Consider the following 25981-nt stretch of genomic DNA (forward strand, 5'->3'; position numbering starts at 1 on the left):
GAAGGAAGGTGCCTGGGCTCTGACAGGTGTGTGTTGAGCTATAAACCACGTCATGTGTACCACCAACAGTACTACTGTATCACCTCTTGATTTTGTCTTTGTGTCTCACTAGATTTTGACTAAATTTTTCTCAGATTTGGACACATTTCAATTTACATTCTATTAATATACTATAAATAATGTTTATTTGTTTTTCTAATTATTATCTATTACTTGCCTCCTCTTCTCCCTTCCAGTTAGAGTCCCCATCCCACCACCCTCTAGTTAGGACTTTTCTCTAATTAGACATAGATTTTCCTAGTTTTATTTCTCAGTGATGAAATAACAATATTACATTTTCTGAAGATTCATGTTGTTCTCTGAATTTGGGTGTCACATTAATTTGAAGGGAGCTCTGCGCCATGATTTAATAATGGGAAGAAAATAGTAAGCACTGTGTCAAAGAGAAAGGCATAACAGTAGCCACTGACTGGAGTTGATAGCAGCTGAACTCTAATTAGGAATGAGACCTGTTTTTGAATGTGATCATTAGAATGCAAAAAGGGAAATGGCCAAACCTCTGTGCTTGGAAGTCTCCAGAAAATGAATGGGTACCTTTCTAGAAGACTTAGGTTGGGCAAAGACAATTCCTGACTCAGCTGGAGAAGTGATCTGGTAAAAGTCCCTTGAAGCAATACTGCATCACCTGTGATCCTTTCTGTCTTGGATACCACACTTTCTCTAATTTAACAGGAAACAGATTAAGTATTTTTCATTGTGATCTGAACAGCTATATGCTTAGTGAGGATTTAGCATGATGTTTCCCTGAGTCTGGTGGGGAGAATTTTCTGATTATCAAACTGTGAACTGTCAGTGGCATAATCTTTTTAAGCACTTGGAGAGCAGTGTTTTTATGGTATTTTCTAGCCTGGTGATAGAAAGAGCACTGCCAAATGTCAACTGGTGCCGAAAGTGGTTAAAAAACAAAAGAGTGACTTCCAGAATTATATTTTGGAAATACCATAATGAGCCTTTCTGCATCTTTAAGCACATATTTTAAAGCCTGATGTCAAGTGACTTCTGCACCTAATCCCGTTACAGAAAGTGCTACCATCAGTTAGGAGCTGCTGTGAGTCAAGCACAGAGACAATCAAAATGGGGCTATTAGGCAAGGTCTTTGACCTCACTGACTACCCAAGACTAGTCATTTCAGCTTGCTGTAACTCACTGGGTTGCCAGCAGCAGCAGCTCAGAAGATGCCCCAGCAGCAGCTGAGGTGTCTCTGCTGCATGGAGAGACAGGGTCATCAAGCATCCAGACAGCAAGTTGTAGTTGCTCCTGAGCCCCAGCCAGCTCCCACTGGGATTCTTCTAGAAGACATGGATACTCCTCAACAATAACGCTATACCCTCAACTCATTTAGATGCTTTTCATTCTTTACTTTTCTTAACTCATCTTCTATGAAAATGTCACTCCTAGATTTTCTTCCACAAGATTTGGCTCAAAGTTAGGCATATGGTGTGTTTATGTTTTGTATGTGTAGAACAAATAGCAAGCTCAGCCAGGGAAAGGACTCACAGTAATTACATGACATCTTACAACACAGTAATACATAATGAATCATTCAATCAACTCATAATAGCAGATAAGGAAAAACCAGAAAGAACTTGCTAAGTCCTATGGGTTCTGCAAAATGAAAAGCTAATTCATAAGAAATAGCCTATGGAATTGTGTCCCATGTTCTTGAAATCTCTATATGCTCTAAATACCATGCACAGTGAAATGACTCATACTTTAAAGGCAAATGCTCAATTTAAATCAAAGAACTCTTGACTTTTTTTTTCTTAAAGATAAGCAATAATTTATTTCCCTTTCGTCTTCACAATTATTACATACTGCCCAGCTACATGACCAATGCCACTACATAACACAGGAGAATTGCCCACTTACACTTTACTTGGACAGATACAATTGCAATTTACAGATTAAATGTACTGTACAATGTGTAGTTGGGAAAATGTCAGTCTTATCTATATGATGGGATGTGACATATGATTTATAAACAGATTCAATCTAAGATGTAAAATTTTAAAACTTGTTAAGCCAAGGATACAGTATAAAGCATTTTGTTTTGGTATTTTATTGTTACTAAAGTAGAAAAAGCAAAATTAGAGAAATAAATCCAGATCTTAAGTTACAGATATGTATTAGGTTAAGAAATTATTTGGATTCTCCACTTTTTTTTTGCTTTGCTTTTTTTCCTTTTTTTTTTAATTTTCCTACAAATGAATATATGAATATATCGCAGGATAAATAAAGACTGCCAGATAAAGAAGGTACCATTATATGAAAAACAAATGAAAAATTACCAGGTAATTTTGCTTACAAAAAGATCAAACTATAAACAGTCACAAAATATATAAAAACGCCACATTGAACGAGGCAATCGTAGTCTACCTAAATTGGTAGTATACTCTCTGAAAGAAGTTGCGTTCATACAGTAGTAACTGATAAAAAGGCATTGTGCACTCTTGTGCCATCTGGGGATTTAGCACCATGTGTCATCAGTTCTTGGATTGTCATCCAGTTGTCCAAGATTTTCTTGTTTCTCTTTTTCATCATCTTTTTGTGACTCAGTTCAATAATGTTGATTTCCTTTTTGCCCTCACTGCCACTCTGTGGACTTTCCTTAAGACACTCCAGCCTGCTCCTCATCATGAACTCCCGCCGCCTCCTCTGCTCCTTAGCTCGCACCAAATGTTGCTTCCGTTCTTCTTTGCTCCAGTAGCGACCCATCTTCATCTCACTCATCGTATCATCATCTGTTGTCATCCCACTGCGCTCCTCTTTAATTTTTAAGGCACGTTCCTTCAGGATTCTGTCTCGAACTGGTCTCTTTGTGATGTACCTTGTCCCATCACTCCTTATTTTCACTTTCCATTCCATCTTGGGCTCTGCACACTTCTGTGAGTCTTTGCACATGCTCACCAGGCTGAGCTGGCTTTGGGCGTACTCCACGGCAGATTTCTGCTGGATCAGTTGCATATAGCTTTGATAATGCTTTGCATGAGCAGGTATATTCCCATACCTGTAAGATGAACTGTGATATGGAGACAAGTAAGGAATGTGCTCGCTGCCCTGCCTTTCCCGGTCTGTGAATTTGCTGCTTTCTGATGCCAGCACTGCATTCTCGACAGCGCTGTTTTGCTCTGTAGCTTTGGTTTTGGCTGAGGCTGTCTCCCTGTTGCTTTGTCCTGAGGATGACTGATTAGCCACAATTGTGCTCCTCAGGTTTTTCCTATTGGTTATGCTAATCATCCTCTGGAGAGAGTTATCGGGAGATCGCTCCACTGTCAGCGGAGTGCTCCTGCAACTTTCAGCTGTGTTGTAGGCACTGGAGCTGTCCTTGTCAGACTTCTCAGGGTGCTCCATGATGTCATCCAGTTTGCCTCTTTGTACATCTATGCTGGTGTTATAATTCCTGAAACTTTCATCGTGTAAAGCCCAAATGTCTCCGTACTGATCTCTCACCTTTTGGAGCTGGTGAGCTTGCATAATATTCTGGCATTCAAGTTCAATGTTCCTCAGTTCCTCATTGAGTAGTTGCAGCTCATGCTCCACTCCATCTTGATCTCTTCTGTTGCACTCTATCATGCTGCTCGAGTAATACAGATCATACTCCCCATGGTTTCGAATCTTGCACTTCAGTTCCAACAGCTGCCGAAACCTTTCACATTCCTCCTCTGGGTTTCCTACGAAGTCAGATTCAATGTATTCTCCAGACACAAAGCTTTTATTGCACTGGAGCTCAACACTTCCTAACATATCCTGGCTGTGGCCCAGATCCCGTTTGCTCTGCAGGATGGTGCTGCTTTGCTCCTCAGGTGCATTTTCTTGCTCCGAGCTCTCGTCATTGCGGAGACTTTCATCTGTAGGTCCCACTCCGCTGTCCTTCTCATGATTGTTGGATGATGAGGTTGCAGTGTCTGTAGTGCCATCCTCCTCTTCATGTTTCTTTGGCTAAAAAAATGAGCAAACCAAAATGATTATCAATTACAGATCATATTACAGAAGAACATTTTCCAGATCTGTTTTACTTAAACAGCTGGGATCTGATTTAAGCTGAATTAAAATAGATCACAAAGCAGCAGTCCTACTGCTCATAGCCTTTAAACATTTCTGAGAGTCATGCTGTGGTGGCCACACAAAGAAAAGTAGATGAATTACAGTACTAGTGACATAGTTTTTAAAGTCTGGAAAGAAATATTTCCCCCTCTATCTAAGCCATCTCTTTGCAGTGCTTAAAGATAATGATCACCAGATGGTGCGCTGTTTTTGATTCTGGATTATGGCCAGAGACTGGTGGAGCTGAAATCTTCTCAAACTTAGGAAAAAACTTCAGTACTGGTATCAATTCAAACAAATGGAGCAAGCAGCCAATCAAATTTATGGTACTGGTACAACCTAAGAGGGTGCAAGAAGACTACTGTTTCTTTTTTTAACCAGTGAACTTTTTTTTTAGCTTCATGGAGATGGGCAGGGTTGGCCTTCCATGGCCCTCTCTTGCACTTCTCATATTCAGTAGCCTTTTCCTGAAAGTCTTGATTTTGAATTCTAGGATTTTGCTCAAATAAACCTCAGTCCATTGCATCCCTGGAGACTACTTTTGTTCCATCGTTAATGTTCCTTAGAAATAAAAACAATCTTTCACTATTAAGTATAGAGCAACACTGAATGCTTTGCCATGGGCATAATGTCAAACTCTTTGGCTGTTGATTCACACTCCAATCACTGTACCTCACCTATTTATATTCTCAACCTATTTATATTCTCATAGAATGTGAGATAATACCTCTCTGAAGAGACAGACACTTTATTTTTCAAACTAGATTAGCAAAGAATCGTGCAGAGTGCAATTTATATGGCCAAGTACCTTATTGTACACAGTACCAACCAAATGCCATGTCTCTTTTAGAAGGTATAATTGCATAATTACGCATAATGATGGTAATAATCTAGGGAGAAAAAAGGTACAGAGCACACAGTGAAAGCAAACAAATTCAGAGGCCACTGTCATATTTCCCTTTTTATCTACTTTGACAGACAGTAAAACAGAATGAAAATGTCTCTCCTATCTCATCCTTTCTCCTCTCTTCACGTGCACCTCATGAACATCCACCCTTCATCTGGTTTTATTTCTTCAACAGCTAGGAAAAAATAATGGCCTAGTCTCAGAAAACCAAAAATAGCCTTCATCCCCAATTATATCTAATAGTGGAATAAAACAAATATTGAAAGAAACACACCACCAGGAGAATTCAGTGTCTGTGAGAAATCAGTTAAATTTCTGAAAAGATGCTTTAGGACATCTAGGTTTAATTTCATAATTTTCTAGTTTACCTCCTCCAGGTGAGTGCTGCTACATATGCTATTCTGGTCCCTTCTCTCACCTGCTTTGGAGCTGCTGCAGCTTGTACTGACCTCTTCTGCTCCCAAACCTTTCAGCAGAGAAGCAACTCCAGTCTGGGTCACCTACACTGCACCCCAGCCACTGCACTGTGCAATCCATGTTTCTCACTACTCAGGAAAATATTTAACTCCTGACAGAAAGGAGAGCAGCTCCACCAGACAATAGGAGGGCAATGCTGCAGAACAGTCAGGAATTAGGGTGCCTGTCCCAAATGCAGGGCTTCACACTATCAAATGAAGAGGGTGAGGATCTGCTCTCTGACCTTGAGGGTGAGTGACATGGCACAATTTGCATATATATGATTAAAACTCCAAAGAGGGTGGCTTATCCGTAATGTGAATGTGTTAGCACAGTTACACAGCTTATAGGAGCTGAGCTCCACGATGCTTCCTCTAATGTCCCTAGAATGGTGCTACACCACCAAAGCATGTATTCGAGCACTTCTGAAAAAGACCACTTAATGAGGCTATTTGTATAGGTGTCGGAAAAAGAGTTTACACTTCGGGTCCCTGCAATCAGCATTTTCAGAATTAGTGGCTCTGTTTTCCATACTGCTTTTATCAGTAACTTAAACTTTGCTTCTTCAACTTCCACGTGATTTAGACTGACTGAAAGAAATACACTGCCATCTAGTCAAATTACACTATCCAGAATTAATACACATATAAAAAAGATGTAAACAAAGCAAAGCCACTTTATCAGTCTAATAGAAACCAGATGGGTGGAATTGATCTGATGAAATACAAGTGTCTATAGTACAGGCATCTGAATGTCAGGTAGTCACTTTGGGTTCCCCTCCCTGTCAGGAAGAAACAAGTTCCTGTAGAATCAGATTCTTCTCAAACTTTAGCAGACATCCATATCACATTAAATCTTTCCTTAATATATGGATACTTGCAGCTAATTCCATTAAGAAAATGGAAAGTAATACAGATATTTATTGTACTGCATGCTTGTGAGATACATTTTATTAAGAAATCCACTTTGACTCAAGTAAAATAGTCCCTGGAATTTCTGTCCTGGACTTTTAATGCTTTCCTGAGCTTTTAAATGTGTGTAGACTGAGCAGTTTTTTACAACATGGGATTGCTTTGTCTGGTGTTATCTATTATCTATTTCACACAAAGCGTTTGTTTTCAAACATATATTGTCCACCTCTTCTACAATTACTTCTGTTTGAAATACCAAAAGGCTCCTCAGGCCTCATCTTCGCAGTGAGAACTCAGATAATGAGAAGGTAAACCCAGCGAAGCGTACAATCAAGCAATAAATGAACCTCAAAAGATTCTGCATTTCAGCTCCAGCAAGCATTCATGCCTATAAAATGGCTAATCTTACAGGAATTCAGGCACTGTTCTATTCTCATTTTACAACTTATGATGCATACTGGGACTCAAAACCCAGATTGCTACTAAACTCTGAAGGCAGTAAGATTCAGTCGAAGGGTCTAACAAGCATAGCTGCTAGTGGGATCTCTGGTCAGTCTCTGACAGCGAGAGACTGGCCATGGGGAGAGGAATCTCCAGTGTCAGGCTAACCACTCCAGCCATAAGGGAAGTTTGGAATTGATTTCACTGGTGCACTAAAAGGCCTCTCTAAAAAAAAAAAAGGATTTTCTCTCAGATATTTTCACTCCATTTCAGCTTTGAATGAACTAGAATGATTTTTTTTAAATCCAATTCTTTCTCTTCTTAATAGGTTTTGATACATTCCATGATACCAATAAGAATTTCTGCATGGCAAGTGTATGGTATTCTGAAAATTATCTCTGCTGCACAATGAACCATGATGTTGTAAAGGGGAAGGAACACAATGGGTTATTAAAAAATGGAGAATTACATCTTTCCTTGAGGTTTATTGGACTATTCCATACAGAGAAGATACAATTCTTGATTGAATTCTATAGAGTGGGTGACTATACACTTGATTCTTCTATTACAAACTGTACCAAACTTTTCAGTGACAGCTCACATTAAATGTTAAAATGGCATTCTGTAAAATAGACTCATATTTGGAATAATATTCTGGTATAGAGTGTATTCATTCCTTTAGCTCTAAGATTCATGATGACAGATGATTATGACACCAGAGAATTAAGGTTTTGTTCACTAAAAACAAAGCTTGTCTTCATGGCCATCTGGAGAGCTTGAAGATAGTCAGATTGGCCACTGGCAGCCGCAACAAGAGCAGTTTCATAGCTTCAATGGATTGTGTGATTCCCCTAAGGAAACTGCAAGATTTCCCAGCCTAACATGGAGTAAAGAACCAGTTTTCTGTCAAGTCACTATGTAGAGTCTAGAAAGGCAGCAGCTGTCACAAATTACTGATGCCCCATTACACACCAAGCTGCATTTGGTTGATTCAATTACTCATCAGAAGGGCAAAGAAATGTCTGGCTGTCCTAGAATTACTTCAAGCAACCCAATGTCAGATACTGACAAGCACAAGTGACCATAATGTTTTTCAAGCGTAATGCTCTTCTACAGTAATGTAAGATCTCAAAAGGGGAAAAAAAAATATCCTTGGTAAAAGATCCCAATGGGAAATAAACAATATCAATGGGTTCTGTGAAACCACTTCATAGAACACCACTGTTTAATAGTTAACACTATTCAAAACCCAAACTCAGTGGAAAAGCCAAAGCTTGACAAGAACTTTGGAGTGGAACATCACAACTGTGAAGTAATTTCAGAGTTCCCAACATGTCACGTGAGGGCCTAGTAGGAGTTTGTAGATAGACTTGTTCAAAAATGTCTACCAGAAATGGGGGTTTTGTGAGAATGTCACCATGCAAATGAATTTGCCTTGCAAAGAACAAGCGTTCTTTCTGACAGGAAATATTCTGCTATCCAAGATAAAATTTTGGTTAAAACAATAAAGAAGATGCCAAATATTGGTTCAAACTAGGTATCAGTGCAGCACATTTGACCTGGGAAATTTGCCTGAGGCTTGCCTCACAGCCTGGAAAAGAGAATCACAACTAAAAGGCTGCTATAAAACCTGTTGCAAGACTTGCTTCACTTCTGACCCTGGAGTTTTTCCACTTCATGTAAATAATTAAATGTTTATAAGATCAAAGATTTGTAATCTGATCTATCGTATTCCATGTAATTATCTTATTATTCTGTCACTGCCTCTGTCCCAATGAATATTTCATTTATGTATAATGAATAGCTTTAACAGAAGCTATCACCTACTCATTCATTAGCCCAGCGTCAAGGCTGGAGAGGAGGTCAGGAAATTGAATAGATGCATGCTCAGGCCCTCAGTGTGGACCAGGTACTGAGGTATCTGAAGCCAAATAAGCTCCCTGGTTTCCAGAAGAACTCATGCAGCCTCACCTTGAATATTGTGTGCAGTCTTGGTCACCATAATATAAGAAAGGTATTAAGCTCTTAGATTGTCCAAATGAGGGCAATGAAGATGGTAAACAGCCTTGGAGGGAAGCTGTATGAGGAGTGGCTGAGGTCACTTGGTCCATTCAGCCTGGAGAGGAGGAGACTGAGGGGAGACCTCATTGCAGTCACAACTTCCTTGTGAGAAGAAGAGGGGCAGGCACTGATCTGTTCTCTGTGGCGGCCAGTGACAGGACCCGAGGGAATGGCCTGAAATTGTGTGGTGCGATAAGAAGTGTCAGGCGATGTTTAGCTTAGACATTAGAAAAAGGTTCTTCACCCAGAGGGTGGTTGGGTGCTGGAACAAGCTCCACAGAGAAATGGTCACAGCACCAAGCCTGACAGAATTCAAGCATTTGGACAACACTCTTGGGCACATGGTGTGACTCTTGGGGATGATCCCGTATAGGGCCAGGAACTGGACTTGATGATCCTTCTGGGTCCTTTCCAGCTCGGCATATTCAGTGATTCGGATTCTGTGAAGAGGGAAGGCTCTCACAGTCTTTCTCTTCACTTCAAAGAAAAATGCCTCAGGCTATTTCTGAGCAATTCAGAATGGGGAAAAAAACTGTAAGTCACAAAGCTGTGTGGATAGGAAATCAGTTTCTCCCCAGCAGCAGAATCCAGAAGCCAGGAGATGAAGTTGGATTTTACGTCTTTGGCTCCACACAGGTGTGCATACTGACAGATCATATGATTCAGGAGAGGACACTTATGCTTTCCACAACAAAGTACAACTGAGAAGACCCCTTGATGAAACAAAGATGTATGGCATCTTTGCCACAGTCACACCGCCTACAGAACATATGGCCAGGTAAAAGTCAAGATAGCAGCAATCTGAGACTATGCTAACAATATGCCTATTTGTCTCCATTAACAAAACAAATGCCAAGCTGTGCACTGCTGGTGTAAGAAAAATACACTTTCATTACAAAACCACCTGTTGTTTATTTTAAATACCTCTTCCATCTTGTTTTGCAAGCTCTCTGGTGCAAGGCTGGCTCATACCGTGTATGCACACAACAAGAGGAGCACCTATTTCAGCTCAGAGCTCCAGGTGCTACACTGGTAAGATTGATTAAAAAAAATTGAAACAAAGTATAACATCATAAACCATGAACTGTTCAGAATTAAAGAAAGAAAGAAATATTATTCTGAGTGTTCAAAGAAAACGAGAAACTCGCACTTATCACACAGTCTTAAATTGTTTGCTAACTTGCCATACTGGGCCTAAGCATCTATTGTTCTCCTTTTCCTCACCTACAGCATACCAGAGTTCACAGCACTGTAGAGATAGAAATCTATCAAAGCCTTTGACTCCATTTTACAGCATACATCGCTACTAATAAAAAGGTATACCTAGCAAAATTTCAAATGATATGTTTAGTAGTGGTCCTACCTGCTCCACCTCGTTGGCTGTGTACTGCATTGCTTCATTATGCTGCTCTTCCAACATTTCCATGTTTAACTCCTCTAAGAATTCATTCCTTTCATCATCCAGCCACCCTTCCTCCAGCTGCAAAGAATACATTAGTATATTATTTTATGTTAGCAAGGACACATGACAAAATATAGTAAACCCAAATGGCAATGCTCGACTAGTTCTTTTTATCCTAATGATTCTCTTCAGAAAGCCAGGTAGAAGGAGTTCACGTTTCAAAAAAAGGAGAAAAAGAAGGATAAAAAAATTGGACTCTTATGCCTTTTATCCTTTTGTAAAACAGTATGACTGATTTTTTCTCATAATGAAGGAGACTGCACAGCACAGACATTATTTCCTTTCAAAAGGTATGAAAGGCACAGCACATAATCCTGAAGCTGTCATGTTCATTACCGCTGAGAGCCCCTGCACTGAAAGAGTGGCAATGTTACTAATAGGGCCAGGAGGCAACTGGTCTCTTTTCTCTAACAACCTCCATCCCAGTGTTGTGCCCTGCTGCTGCCACCTCAATAGAAACCTTATGCTGTATTTCTGTCACCATTTCCCCATTGATCTTCCAGGTAAACAAATAAAGAGAGCAGGGTCACAGAAAAATGTGGTGACTTGAAGGGAGGCAATTTTTGTTCTCCCAGTGTGTCTGGAAGCAAGGCTTATCCATTTGTTTGGGTTTTTTTCCCTGAGTGTAAAACAATACTTTGACATTTGGTGAAGACAGTGTTGCAAAAGGACATGAGGGAATGCTATCTTTTCTGTCAAGTGCGTATATCCTCTTCCTGCACCTGTTTTACGCCCTTCACATCTTCCTAAACTGATAAAACAGGCACCCTGGCCTGAAAGGTTATTCTTCCCATTTTGTTCATTATGCACATGTGTGCACATGGCGTACATCCATTTGTAATTGCAATCCCTTGCCAGATGGCACACTGCATCGAAAAGAAAAACTGGTCAGTGGCACTCCTGGCTGTAACAACAGGATTGTAGCAGAAGGAAACACTTATTGTTTTGTCGATGATGAAGAAACCAGAGGATGACAATGACAAAAAAAGTTAGAAGAGAAAATCCTCAGCATCAGACAATTAAAAGACTACCACCTACTTGTATCTCAAGACAGCAAGAGCAATGTAGCACAGGCCAGCACCTACAGCAGAAGTACTACTGCCTCAAAGTCAGAATAGCTCTGGCCCCAGATGTCAGTCAGAAAAGTTACACCAAGTCAGCAAGTTCCAAACTACACAAGGAGTGACTAGTGCTGTGCAGTACTTCTAACTGATTACAGGCAAGAAATAATTGTTTCCTTTACAAACTCCGTAGTGGTTTTGCCCATGTCAATGAACTCTTTCCTCTCATAAAGAACATAAGCCTTTCACCATTTCCTTTGGCAAAGCCAGCCTCCTACAGTTTGGGATTAGGAGGAAACTACTTTTCTTAAGGACACATAATTTTTTTGTTTGTCCTTAATGGGACTTTCAAACCATTCTATGAAACATCTAGTAATGGCCACTGTTTCCTTTACTTGTCTTTTATTTTTTTCCCCACAAGGAAAGAATGAACACAGCCTTCCTCTACCACAAAGGACGCAGTTTAATTTCCCCCATTTGAGGAAACTGCAGAGATTAACGAATTTGGAAAATGAAAGCTGAACCTCACTTAGGCCAATCTGCTGCTTTCATTGTGACAGGCTTAGTATCTAACTAATGAGAACGTTTGTGTTATGTTACATTTTTTAGAATAAAACTAATATATGGCTTAGCATGCATGTGCACTACATGCACTGTATACACACAAACACCTTGGAATGCACATGCATGGGTGCTGTGTGCTCCTCCGGTGTTCTGTCTCAAAACCTAATCATTCATCAATATTCACTGCACGAATACGTGGTCAGAGAGGTTTTCTTCCCTGTTACCAAAAGAATATGCTCAGCAGTCACCCTTCAAGACTGCAATACTGCCATTACCATTTTCTATCTAGAAAAGAAAGCCTGCTTAATCCCGCTGTCTTTTACCAGAGTCAAAGCAACACAACTAGCAGAAATGAGTTGACAGCCTGATCTCTAAAATACTATGATTTTTCTATAACTTTTGTATGAGTATGTTCTTAAAACTCATAAATCCAATGCCGATGCCCCAAACCTAAACCAAACCACATTTTATGATTTGTAAGGAGCATCTATATGAGAAGCTACATTGGTACTGATAAGTAATCCCTTAACTCACATAGATGTAATTTTTTCATGTTGACCAGCCTGAACAAACACAGAGAATGAACTTTCCTGGGCATGTATCTTGTAAGTGGGTGGGTTTCTATTCCCTTCTGAAAAACAAAATCCTAGTGAAAATCAGTAAGAATAATGTTGAAAAAATTATTTCAAAATTCTGCAATTGAGGGCTACAATTTTGCAATATAAATGGAGGCACAGCTTTTTTCCTGTACTTTGTCATCAGTTTTATGGAATTTGTTTAGATTCTTGAAAAACATGAAGGAAATGAATGCTGAAGTTGTGACTCCTTCATAACTACTGCATTCAAGCAGAGATTCCAAGTCGCACTGAATTACACTTACTTAATTTAATTTATACAGAGTATGCAGCTAGAGAGACTGAATCAGATCAATAGCATGAGAGACAAATGGCGACATAACCAACTCTGAATTGCTGGCAGATGGAGAGAACAGTGAAAATGTAATGTCTTTAAGCTTTGCAAAGGCCTACAAACGGAATATAAAAAGAAGTACAAACAGCAGTCTTCTATCGTTCTACCTCTCCTTCAGTCTGATGACGAATCAAACATCTGCCCCCGGCAACAATATTAAAAATTCTTGGCATGGTAAGATTCTTGACATTGGCATAATCTTATTTTTAAAACCATAAAAATGTTTCTAAAAGCTTTTGAAAATGAACCTCCCAGGATGCAAGCATGTTTTTGTGACTAAAGTGCTTGAAAACCAATTTGATTCTTGTTTGCTGAATGTATTGTAGTGAAAGTCCCATAATTGGCACATAAACAAATTATTTACATGCCTGCTTATAAGCATATAGCATAAAAAGACATCTCACCAATGACAAGCTACAGCTTTGTATAAGATCATATAAATTATAAAGTTCACATTAAAGATAAAATTGATAAAGGTAAGTATGGGAAATTTATCCCCCGAATAAATAAAAATCATGTAATGAGTAATGCATCGTCTTCAAGCTCTACTTCATATTTTACTAATACCATATTAGTTCTGCCAGCTTTATTTATATACCAGCTTACTCTGCTGAAAAAGAAATTGCTTAGTTTCCGGAAAACAAGCCCTAGTAGTATCATATTATTTTCTTTGCAGGCTAAACAGGGGATGCTCCACAATTATCTGTTTGCTCCTTTTGTCAGTAACTTTGGCATTCCTATTTCTTGGCAGTTCATTAGTTACAGAGACAGTGAGCGCCTGGTATAACCCAGGTTCTGGCTCAGTGCATCTATTTAGTCTAACCTGCATCTCCGGTCTTGCAACCAGCAACACAATTTTCTTGCATTCTTCGCTGGAGAGCAATGCCACTGCCTCTTCACGATTCTGGACATCTTGGCCATTTATCTAGAAAACAAATGCAAGCAGCATATTAGTTTCTGTTCCCACAAAGCAACACACAGTAAAGGGCAGATATCAGCTCATTTGTGCTGAATGTATGGACAATGAAAACTGCGCAACGGGCTCATCTTCAGCCCCTCAGTGGTAAGTGCCTTCACTCAATTATGCGCTTACTGTAAGAGCTGTATTGATCGTTGAAGGATGGTGGACATCAGAGGAAGCAGTTATGTTCATAAATGTCCAACCTGTGCCCTGGTAACATACATCTAGCAACACAATTAACCAGCCCCTGACAGGTGACGTTCATCTTTCTCCGTTCAGAGTAATGGAAGTGTCACTCTGAGATAATAGTGCTGGTGGAAGCAAGACTGGTAATGCTACAGCTGAAATCAGTCACACTGTATGCTGGTAGAGAGCCAATTAGAGAGCTACAGTATTATCTCTCACCAGGCAATACTTACAGGCCACTGCTTATTGCTGCTCCATTTAATCATTTCATATACTTGTAGACAGCTTAGTAGACAAAACCGCACAAAACATATGTATCCCCCTTATAAGGGGATAATCAAAATAAAAGTGGTTCTTCCCTGAGACTGTGCTTTTCTTGCTACCTTTCTCCTATTCTGTTAGTCCATTAGAACAACCACACCATGACTACACAGTAATAAACAGAATTTGCATTGTCCAAAACCCTTTATTGAGGGAATCAAATAAAAACCTTATTTCCCATATGCATTTTGTTTGTCCAATTCGCAGCACAAGAAATGGATTATTCTTATTGTGGCAACAAAACCTCAAAAATTTAATCTATTTGAAAAAGGATGAAAACAAAATTGGGAGACAGAACATTGTGAATACTTGGGGGAAAAAAAATCTAATGGTTCAATTTCAAAGTAGTAGGAACTTCTGGTTGAAAATTAAAATTGAATTTCTGTATATATGTTTGGCCCGACTCAAAACACAGCTTACACGGCTGTGGTCTCTGGGAGACCCGACAACCCAGGTAACACAGTGCTGCTCTAACCTGAAAAGCAGAGACAGCTGCTCCGGTGACTCCTATAAACTGAGTAACTGCTCCCTGCGGACCCCAGAGGGGGTGGCCAGCCTATCCCCATGGAGGTGCCCACCCCACCTCAGCTGCACCATCAAGTGGGATGAGCAGGACTTCAGCCTGCCCCACGGCACCTGACCCTGTTGGACAGCACTTAGCCTGAGGGTTCACAGCTAAAAATAGCAGAAGTTTAGACAAGTCCCACTAGGACTGTCCTTATAAAACCTTTCCCTTGACTTTGTAACATTTCATGTAAAATACACAAGCAGTTTTCAGATGCTTAAGGAAACTGTGAAGGTTGGCAGTTTCAGAGAATGAGAAGTTAACAGACTCAAAAATGAGAGGAAACCTGCTGTAATTTTGTGAGGAATACGCAAAACAGAACATCTCTCTATAGCCTTAACCGATGCCACCTGCCACCCACAGAAAATGCCCCAATGCTCAGGGATCCGTCTCTCTCCCAGCTTTGGCGTAATCCCCCCATAATGGCACTGTCACCTTCTATTTCTCTGAGTTATCTCATCAATAAGAGTAGATAGAGGTTCCATGTATTTTCAGATATGAAAGTAAACCCCACATAACTCTCTGGGTGTTAACTTTAATGATTGAACTCATAGCTATATATCAGCACTGACATTAAAGTAATGCTCCAGTCCACAAGAGGATTGCAGAATTATCTATGTTTTCTCTCATCCCCAGACTCTTTACTCAAAATTGAAATGAATTTTATTAGGAACTCGAGAACATTCACCTGACCTGCTGTTGGCTGTCCACCCAGAAACTTTACAAAGCAAGGAAAGGAGCAGAAAATGGAACTACTCTCTATTTCCTAATTTTGACAAACATAAAGTAGGAATGAAAGTTGTTTCTACTTGGTTAAATAAAAAAAGGATGCTTTTCTGATTTTTGAAAGTTAAAAATCCTGCTTTCTTTCTTCAGTAGGTATTTTACAGAATGACAGGGAATGTAGTGCCCTGACTTTTCCTCTCCTAGGTGCACCACCTGGTGTGGTTCATTCACTTCAAGTCCTGCTGAAGACCTCACTTCCCTCACACTGTAGCATCTGTGTCTTCTGGCAGAGAACATTGTCCTACGAACGTTTTTACAGTCCCAACAACATAGAGAATAAACCAGCAGCCCCTGAGTGAGCCCAGACACTAAAATTTAATTTATTATTTTCTCTCCAGATAATGGGCCACTTTGGCAAGCCTGTTGTACCTACACCCCAAAAGGTGATGTAAGCTGAACCAGGATAAGAGATACAGGCATAGGTTTCAGCAAAGACATTTCCTGCAGAAATGAAAAGATTGGAAGGAAGGAACAGACTGATCTTGTGACAACCTGAAAGCTCATGTGTTAATGAAGGCTAATCATGGACTACGTTACAGAAAAGCAAGCTGTGATCACCAGGAGCTACTTCTGGGGTGTCAGTGAAAAAAAAGGTCAAAATACAAGGGAAGTCAATTTGGAATCTGAATTAAAATGCTACAATACAGCAAAGAGTTTCTAGTTTAGTGATTTTTGGTAGCTGTTTTGTGATTTTGCACTAGGGCGAAAAATGCACTATCCCTTGTCTGTTGAAAATGGAAACCCACTGCCATTCTAGCTACTTCCCTCTCCAAAGGCAAGAGCCAGCTACCCTCACCCACAGGGGCTGTATCACAAAGGCCTCTCTTCAGGGCAACTCTTTCAGTGAGCAGTTCAACAGAACTGAAGGGGGAAAAAAACAAGCCAAGATGGTGGATTAGAAAAGAATTCAGAAAAGTGATGTTTTCTTGGGGAAGGAAAGAAAATATTAACAAAAGCTTAATGAACCCCCTACTTAAGTATGTTCAGGATCATCCTTCTCTAATAGTACATTTTTTTGTATGAAAACTCATCATCTATGCTCAGCATAAATGAGCTTTACCCAAATTTATGCATTTGGTGAATGAGCGGCAAATCTCTGACACTCATATTTATGTACGCAGGATCCTGTTTAGAATTTGACACTGAGATGAACATAGTGGAAATGAGATTTTCTAATAAATATGGGGGAAAAAAAGACATGGGACGTAAGTGCATGAGCCAGAACGAGTTTGTCAGTCTCATTTTTCAGTACACGCACTCTAGCTCCCAGCTATTGTGTTAAAAAACAGACAGACATGGATTTTTGCATCGATCACAGTAACAAAGAGAACTTCCTTCCCTCATTAACAGTCCACAGAGAAGACAGCACTGCATGTTTGTCTGAAGAAAGTTTAATGAAGAGTCTATTTTCACATACTTGCAAAATGCGGTCTCCTTCACGGATCCGTCCATCTCTGGCAGCAATGCTGTTTGGATCAACCTGCACAGGACAATATCGATTAACTGAACATGAAAAGATTTTTACCGGAAATTGTAACAGGTGCATAATTGCATGGTTTGAAAAAGTACCATTTTTACACCATACAGAGGCAATCTGAAGTTTCCCTTAGAGTCATACGAACTCAACAGTTCTTTAAATGATTGTATAAGCTTGTTTCAGACAAAAGACCTCAAAACAGAAAGGGTAAAAGGGTTGGGAGCATATGATTTTCAGATTAATACTTTCCTATGCCACTGCCAGGCATTAACCTTCAGCTGTCAGAGCACTGAAAATTAATGACAGAGATTCTTTTCTATGGAAGTTCACTATGGACTGAGGTGCTTCTGCAGCAGTTGATACCTCTATACAAATGAGCCTGTCTTTGGGAAAAGAGCACAGTTCTTTTTCTTCCATGGAAACAGTTACTATTAAATTATTATCTCAGTAATCAATCTGTTATTTCCTCTGGAATTTTGCAGTTTGCAAAGAAACATTAAAAAACTCAAAGGATCCACATTGTATAGATCACTCAGAGATCCTCTATATTGTTCCTCGTCTGAACCAGTTAATTTTAAGTTAGTTTAAGCTAAATAGATGTTTAGGACTCCACTGATAGTTTATCAAAGTCACTATAGCTCATCCCTGAGCAATGACCTACTGTTTGCTGCAGGGCAATTCAATCTATCACCTTTCATTTGATGGTTATCTAAAATAATTTATTTTGCCTCATCATGCCACAAGCTATTTTTTCAAGCCAAACATTTGAGTTGAGCATTTGGTTCACAGGTTACATCCTCTACATCTCAGGTATTATTTTCTTCTTGTGCATTGTCATAGAAAAAAAAAAAAAAGAATCTGAAATGCTCAATCAATTACAAAGGACAACATAATTACATTCATTTCCAAAGGTCTGAGAAAATTCTACCATGCAGGAAAACCAGAACATTTCAGATAGAATCCTGGAATGTATTAAGAGATTCATAAACTTTATTTGCCTTCACAAGGTCAAACAGACTTTAACAGCAGTGCTTACACAACTGGTGGAAGATATATTCTTGGGTAATTTATATTAATTCCTCATTCTTTTCCAAGGCTGTGCTTTTCAGCTTCTTTGACATTGATACTGGCCTGTGAATATGCAATCTTGCTTTCATCCCCATTCACTGATACACAGGAGAATTGTCTTTACCGATCTTCTCTGTCCATGAGCTTCACTCAGAATTTAAAATCGTGGAATCATGTAATTTCTCAAGTTGGAAGGGACCTATAAGGTTCATGAAATCCAACAATCTTCTCCTCACAGAACTACCTAAAACTAAACCATATGACTAAAAGCATCATCCAGTTGCTACTTGAACTCTGTCAGGCTTGGTGCTGTGACCACTTTCCTGGGGAGCCTGCTCCAGGAACCAACCACCCTTTTAAGTGAAGAACCTTTTCCTCATGTCCAAATTTGGATCAACATGTTGAAAAAGCAACAAATCTGGATCACACTTCATGCAGAAAAATCACCAGTGAGCTTGGACTTAGCAGTGACCTTGGATTCACAGGAGTTCTGCTTTACCCAAAAAAACCACTCTTTGAATAGCTGGAGAGTCAAAGGGAGATAGTGCTCCTGGAAGTCTTGAGGACTGACCCATGAAACTGCTGCCTGCCACATTTTATGGGTGAAGCAAATGAAATCTGAGGGTTAATCCCATTTCAGTATCTAGTGTTCTGTTTTTTGTTTTTCCAATTCATCTCCCAAGCTACTCTCTCCACCCACCTGTGGTATGTCTGTGTACCACAACTGTTAACAAAAACAAAAATAATACATTAATGATTGACCACTGTTACGGTTACCGAGCCTGTAGCATGGGGAGAATGCAAGCAGGCTACAGAGAAGGCACTTTTCTCCCTTAAAGCTCTGTCTGATTTCCATCATAAGGGCACATTTCTTTCATAACTCAGATTATGCACAGACTGCTTTTTCCTTCCCTAACTATGATGTTGCAATTAAAGGCACTTACACTACAGAAGCCCACTTTAATAACTACACTGCTTGGACAGCATGATTTAAACTGATAAACGAACTGAGAGTGACACAAGTTGGTTGCTGGCTGACACTTCTGCGCTCTGGTCTCAGAGCAGTTGCTTGTACATTCCCTGGCACATTTAGCCCTCCACCACGAGCATCTCCCACACTCCTCCCCAGTGCCATGTCCTTACCTCACTGACATAGATTCCTGTGTCTTCCTCATCGTCGGTTCTGTAACAGACAGTCAGACCCAGCTTCTCCTGGCTGCCAATACGGCACAGTTCCACCTCCTACAAGAAAATATACAGGCTTGTGTGGTGGCTCTTGCCAAGGGTGGGCAAAACTGCACAGCACAGGGCAGCACCAAGCCATTGAGATATTCCTACTGTGCAACCTTCTCATACTGCTCAGTCTTAAGATACAATATTTTATGTGCATCTTTAAGGGGAAACTATTCTGAGAATTAAGAAGGAAATTCCAGTACACTGCAGGTTCAAGCTATATAGAAACTGTTCAGTAAGACAGGTCAAACTTTGAGAAATATAGCTGTGCATCAGTTTTGCAGGTTTTTGACTTTTGGATAATAGAAGCTGGCTTACAACAGATTACACAGTCATTCTAGTCCCGTCATTCTAGTCCCATCACTCCAGCTATTGATTTATAGGATATGAGACAGACTGGCTACACATCAATCAATCCATCACACAAGTGCCAGTCCCTTATAACAGCAATCCAAGCCATAAAGCAAAAACACAGCCTTCCATTAATAGCATAATTCCTTCCCTGGCCAGTTTAGTTACATAGCTTCATTGCAGAAGCTGTTAGATAACAGAAGGATCCTTCCAGGAATCTCCTGTGGAGCTGAACAGCCGTGGTATCTTCCTCAATTGTGAGATGATGCAGAAAACATATTTTTAGTGTCAGTTGTCCCAGCAATGGCATCTTATTAAAAGTGCAAGTTTTAGGGCAGATGGCACAGTGATAACTACTACATACATCCATCTGAGTTGAGCATCTCTAGGGTTTCTTAGGGGAACCGTTCACAAAAAAAGCAAAACTGCACTTGTCTTGAACACTGTGAAAAAAACCCAGTTGTAATACAACAGAATGAACCCAATAACACAGAATATTAGCTTGGTTGCAAATGGGAAACTTTAGGTGATATTTGTATTTAAAGGGAATCTGCAAGTGACACTTAGACCTTAACAGCTTCTGCTTCTGAGGCTGTGCAGAAAAAGAAGAGAGACCAACCTGTGCTTCATTTCTCAGCGTGTGATACAGAGTTTCTTCCTTCCCATCCCCACAGATGTCATGCAGACTAACCCACTAACGGGCACAGGATGCATAGCAGTGACAACGCACTACTGAGCCCAAGGAGTTGTGGAGACCAGGTGTCAAAATACCACAACATACAGAAGAACCTGCACTTCGCACACATGGGTTAGCCAATGAGCCTTGTGACATTTTCATTTCAGCTGAACATCTTCCACAAAGTGCACTGCTATGGTTCGCTCCCTACTCCTTCACCAATGTACAAATCTATGTAGGTTTATTACCTGCACAAAGCCTGTAAGCTTCTCCCTCGACTTTGGGCATTCAATGCATTAACAGAAAGTAAGAAAATATAGAAAAAAAAAAAAAGGCAAAACCTGTAGTATTCTTCAGTTTTTCATAAAAATGGCAGGAGTCTTATATAGCATGGTAAAGAGTGGAATTATTAACCAGCACACATAATACATTGGGTTTGAAAGAAGAAACGCACAACCATGTTTTATTAGGGAAAACAATTACAGTGACCTGATTTTGGCATTGGGAGCAAAAGTATGTGTATTGGAGGGAGGCCTATTCAAAACCCATAATAATTGATGCCTCCACAGGGAAAGAACACTTGACTAGAACTGTAATATTAGGGAGAAATTACAGTAACAAAATGGCTTCAATTACAGCAACAAGGTATACTTTTAAGGAATAGAGAAGCTTGTGGTCCCTTGGAGGCCTATAAGGAAACCTAAATACACCATAAAAGACTGAAACTGGGACCTTTAAATCAAGGCAAATGAGGATCTGTGCACAAGCAGAAATCCATTGACTTTCATTGTCCTGCTGGCACAACCTCCTATATCCCCACATTAAGGCTGGACAGGGGCCCCACGGACTGCTTTGAACACAATTTCTTTGGATGGGAACAACCTTGAAGTTCTCATGGATGATTTGTTTCAAAATGTTACTACAAAGCTGTACTGATGTTTCAGGCTGCAAACAAACTGAATCCTATTGGTGCACTGGCTCAATGAGAAGAATAATTTAATCATTTAGGTCATGAAAGAACAAAGGAAAATGAGGATGACCTAACAGGCTTCATCCTGGGAGTCGAAGAGATTTGCTAAAATTGTCTCTGGGAACCAGCTGGTGACAAGTATCAGTGACTAACATCGTCTGACTGAGATGCAACAGCCCTGGCTGCTCATAGTACCTGGGCTACCACAGCTTTTGTTTCTCCATTCCAGTAACAGAGTTTAGAGCTGAGATCAGTACTCAGTATTCTTCGATTACCTCTTTCCTAAATGACTATATGGTGTGGAGTCTGATGACTACACAAGGCTGTGGCCACTTAGAAGCTGTAGATACCTAACACTGAGGTACTGGTACTTACTGTGAAAAGCCCAATAATCACTTTTTATTTTTCAGTCTAGATGCAAGTACATACTCAAGTAATATTTCATTCATCATGAGGGAGAAGTTGGATGAGGTCTTTTGCTTTGCATTGGAATTCATTCCAGATAATTGCCTTTTGCCCATGGCACATCTGCACTACTAACCTCACAGTATCTTCTTTTTAAGCAGAAACACAATATCGTGGTTACAAGCAAACAAACCAGGGTTGAAAAAACATCTTTGGAAATTTTAAAAACACTTCACATAAAATATTAAATCATCTATAAGAGCAAAAGCCCACAAGTCTCATCTTTAACTCTGTGTAACAAGCACATCTGAAACAATTTCAAGAGAAGAGCAGCAACTGAGGCACTAGAGACACTAGAGAACCTGGACCATCATGGTCAAATACAATTGATATTGTATTTTGAGACAGATGCTTTTTAGTGTTTTTTGTTTGTTTTGTTTGTTTTTTTCACAGAACCACAGAATATGCCAAGTTGGAAGGGACCCACAGGGATTATCAAGTCCAACTCTTAGCCCTGCACAGGACCATCCTCAAGAGTTGTGACACGTGCCTGAGAGTACTGTCCAAACGTTTCTTGAACTCTCTCAGGCTTGGTGCTGGGACCACTTCTCTGGGCTGTTCCAGTGCCCAATCACCCTCTGGGTGAAGAACCTTTTTCTAACATGTGTAACAAAAATTATAACCTAAAAATTAAGAGACCTCAGGTGGAAGTGTGGAAAAGGGAAAGAAACAATTTTTTATTAACAAAAATCGGAATAAACAACAAATGGTGCAATCAAAAACTTTCAGAAGAAACAAAACAAAGTCCCAAATCCCCAGGTGGAGGTGGTAAAAATCTGTGTCAACCCAGGGAGGAGTGAGGAAAAAGGCAGTACTGTCCCTGCAATTCAGGAAGCTGCTCACAACCACGTGTGTTTGCCTAACCTAAACATACAACCTCAAGCCATTACCTTGGGTCCTGCCACTGGTCACCACAGAGAAGAGATTAGTGTCTGTCCCCCCTTTTCCTCTCATGAGGAAGTTGTAGACTGCAATGAGGTCTCCCCTCAGATTCCTCTTCTCCAGGTTGAATGGAACAAGTGACCTCAGCAGCTCCTCATACGGCTTCCTCTCAAGGCCCTTCATCATCTTCATTGCCCTCCTTTAGACACTCTCTAATAGCTCTTTCTTATATTGCAGTGCCCAAAACTGCACACAGTATTCAGTGTGAGGCTGCACCAGTGCAGAGCAGAGCAGGACAATCCCCTCCTTCGACTAGCTGGTGATGCTTTGCCTGATGACCCCCAGGACATGGTTGGCCCTCCTGGCTGCCAGGGTACTGTTGACTCATCTTCAACTTGCCACTGACCAGGACCCCCAGGTCCCGTTCCAAGGCACTGCTTTCCAGCATTTCATTTCCCAGTCTGTATGAACAATTGGAGTTGCCCCATCCCAGGTAGAGAATCCAGCACATTCCCTTACTGAACTTCATATGGTTGATGATTGCCCAGTTCTCTAATTTGTCAAGGTCTCTCTCACTAATGGCTTTTAACAGAAGAAACATTAAGTTTGGCAGCAGTACATTTGTAAGAATGTAATTTCCTTCTCTGAAATCCCTTTAGATATGTGCACACGTGTGCACACACACTCAGATGTGTGCCTTGTCTTTGACTTTTGTCAGTGTGTATGTAGGGACTGAACTGACAGTCTTCAAAACTCAGCATTTTAAAAATCTACCATAAACAATACTTGGATATTCTCGAATAGTGCTGACAGACAGATGGTGGGAGGAGAAGGACTGAAGAGAGAGCTCAGGAGATGACAACCCCCCTGTCTTTTGGGCACACTGGGGCAGCTGCCTCTCAACACAAAGAGTATTCTACTGCCAAGTGACAGAAATCAATACCAAATTGCTAACTCTTTGATTTGCTGCTTCTTTTCTCTGTGTGGGCAGAACAAAAATTCAGTGTATTGTCACAGTTTAGGCAATATTTTTAAGTGTTTTGCCATAAATTATTTGGTTAAAAGACAAACATGGAAACTAGAATAAGGGCTACCCCCTCTTGAAAGACTCAGATGCAAATTTCCAAAGTAGCCGATTTCTTCAGACATGGGAAAAAAGAACAAAGATGTGCAGATCATGCTTCTGAAGGTTTTAAACTAGTTATATTGGCCATCCTTTAAAGTGATGAAGGAGTGGCTGTAGGCTGTGGCTCCTGGCCAAAGGCTGACATTCTTCAATGATGGAAAAGCAGTTTACAGGCTATCAGCCTCAGAAGACATAAGACCAAACAATCTGCTGTCACCTCTTTGTGGAGGGAAGACTAGGTTACTACTGTCATTTCTCTTAAGTCTTAGAAGAGTAGATTATAAATATCAGCAAGTGGATTGTTGGCTTTCTAGAACTGCTGAAAAAAAGGTTAAGCGCTATTAAAGGAGACCTCATAAAAGTTCATATCAGTTTGCAGTTATAGTGGGTCTTTCTACTAAGAACTAGATTACAGAGTAAAGATGATGGTCTGGTACAAAAGAGACCATGAACCCTTCCGTGATCAGTCTTTTAGGGGGAGGAAGAGCTCTGAATTCTTCACATTTTCCCCCCACACACTGGAAAACAAATTACAACCTAAGAGGAAAGTTAGTAAAGTGTCTTCTCACTGCACACAGAAGATGTCAACAAGAGTTATTCACCAGATGACCATGTGTTGGAATAACAGCACACATGGGAAACTTACTCTGCCACATTTTGACTTGTTGACCACTCTGCCAATGGTCTCTACTAAGATCTTTGAATCTCTCCCCACTTTCTGTCAGGATTAGCTACTCCCTGTTCAACACTGTCCACCCCATTTAAAGTGTGGCTGAGCTCTGTCATTCCCTCCCACCTCCATTCAAACCATCCCACCTCAACACTCCTCTCCACCAACAGAATTCTTCCATCCTCATCTTCAAAACCATCTCAGTTCACTCTTTCCCTAAGGGACCCTTAACTCATATTTACACACAGTAGCCTCACTCACCATTTTCTCCGTTTTCCCACCAAATGTTACCATTCCTATTAAGTGCCCACATCCACACAGTCCCCACATCACCTTCATTTTACTCTCACCTTATAACCCATCCTGTTATCTCACCTATAGAAATCTGTAAAAAAATTACTGTCTGGTAATCAGAAAGTCCCATCTACTTAAGTGACTACTTCTCTCTGTATGAAACACACATATAGCTGAGCTCTGCTGAAATAACCTATTATTACTACTACTTTGTTCTCCTTCATCTCTCTCATCCTCTGATTCTTTGTCTTGCCTGCCTCCTCACACTTCTGTATGATGAGAAGAAGTTTTTGTATGGGTAGGAAATAAGGTAAACAAGAAATTACAGCTCAATACAAATTAGTGGTAATGAACAGCAGGACATAGTCTTCCCAAGGTAGGAGACTCTCGAAGTCCATACAAGAACTTCCAGTGTTTGGAGGAAACAGGGTGGCTTTGAAACTCATAATAAACTTGAGGTCTAATGTGTCCCTTGCCCTTGAACTTCCACGGAATGGTTCACAGAAGCCTTGACACTCTCTGTGTTAATATTATTTTTGTTGAATTAGACCTACCATATCCACAGCTAGTGAAGATATCACACGGAACTGTAACTCCTGGGCTGCTCTAATGCAATGGAGGTTTAATGAGAAAAACATTGCCTCAGCTCTAATCTAAAGGGTTTAGAGTCCAGTTGCTAGACAGTATAATGTTGTCTCATCTCATTCTATGTCCATTTTTCATTATTGTCCACTGATGACTTGTCATGAAATACAGGAAAACTAGTTTACTATATGAACTGTAGATCAGTATAATTAACTAAAGCCATTCAGTTATTCAACATTATTTTACTATATGAAAAAGGTAAACTCTACACTTGGTCACAGAATAGGATTTTAATGAAAAGTCAATTTTTTCCCTTCAAACACTTGTAATAATATATATTTTTCTTTTGTTTTTTTTTTTTTTTGTCATAATTGTCCAAATGTAAAAGACTCATTTGGAATGTAGAGGTTGGGAGCCAATGTGACAATT

General features: G+C 40.1%; 1 protein-coding gene across 3 annotated transcripts in view; it reads right to left on the reverse strand.

Annotated features, from left to right (window-relative positions):
- Window positions 1-1833: 1833 nt before the first annotated feature.
- Window positions 1834-25981, reverse strand: part of PDZRN4 (PDZ domain containing ring finger 4) — a 242520-nt gene continuing 218372 nt past the window's right edge. For 2 of the 3 annotated variants that reach the window (XM_027893441.1, XM_027893444.1), the window contains 5 exons: window positions 19444-19542; window positions 17173-17235; window positions 13760-13861; window positions 10244-10360; window positions 1834-3999 (listed from right to left, as the gene is read on the reverse strand). In XM_027893441.1, the coding sequence (XP_027749242.1) occupies window positions 2473-3999; window positions 10244-10360; window positions 13760-13861; window positions 17173-17235; window positions 19444-19542 (1908 nt within the window). In that variant the 3' untranslated portion in view covers window positions 1834-2472. The remainder of the gene's footprint in view (window positions 4000-10243; window positions 10361-13759; window positions 13862-17172; window positions 17236-19443; window positions 19543-25981) is intronic. The other variant, XM_027893442.1, reaches the window with a different exon arrangement.

The sequence above is a fragment of the Empidonax traillii genome, unplaced genomic scaffold (genome assembly GCF_003031625.1).
Source record: "Empidonax traillii isolate 1590-97213 ecotype Southwest subspecies unplaced genomic scaffold, ASM303162v1 scaffold388:size1278207, whole genome shotgun sequence".
In the NCBI taxonomy this organism is placed as follows: domain Eukaryota; kingdom Metazoa; phylum Chordata; class Aves; order Passeriformes; family Tyrannidae; genus Empidonax; species Empidonax traillii.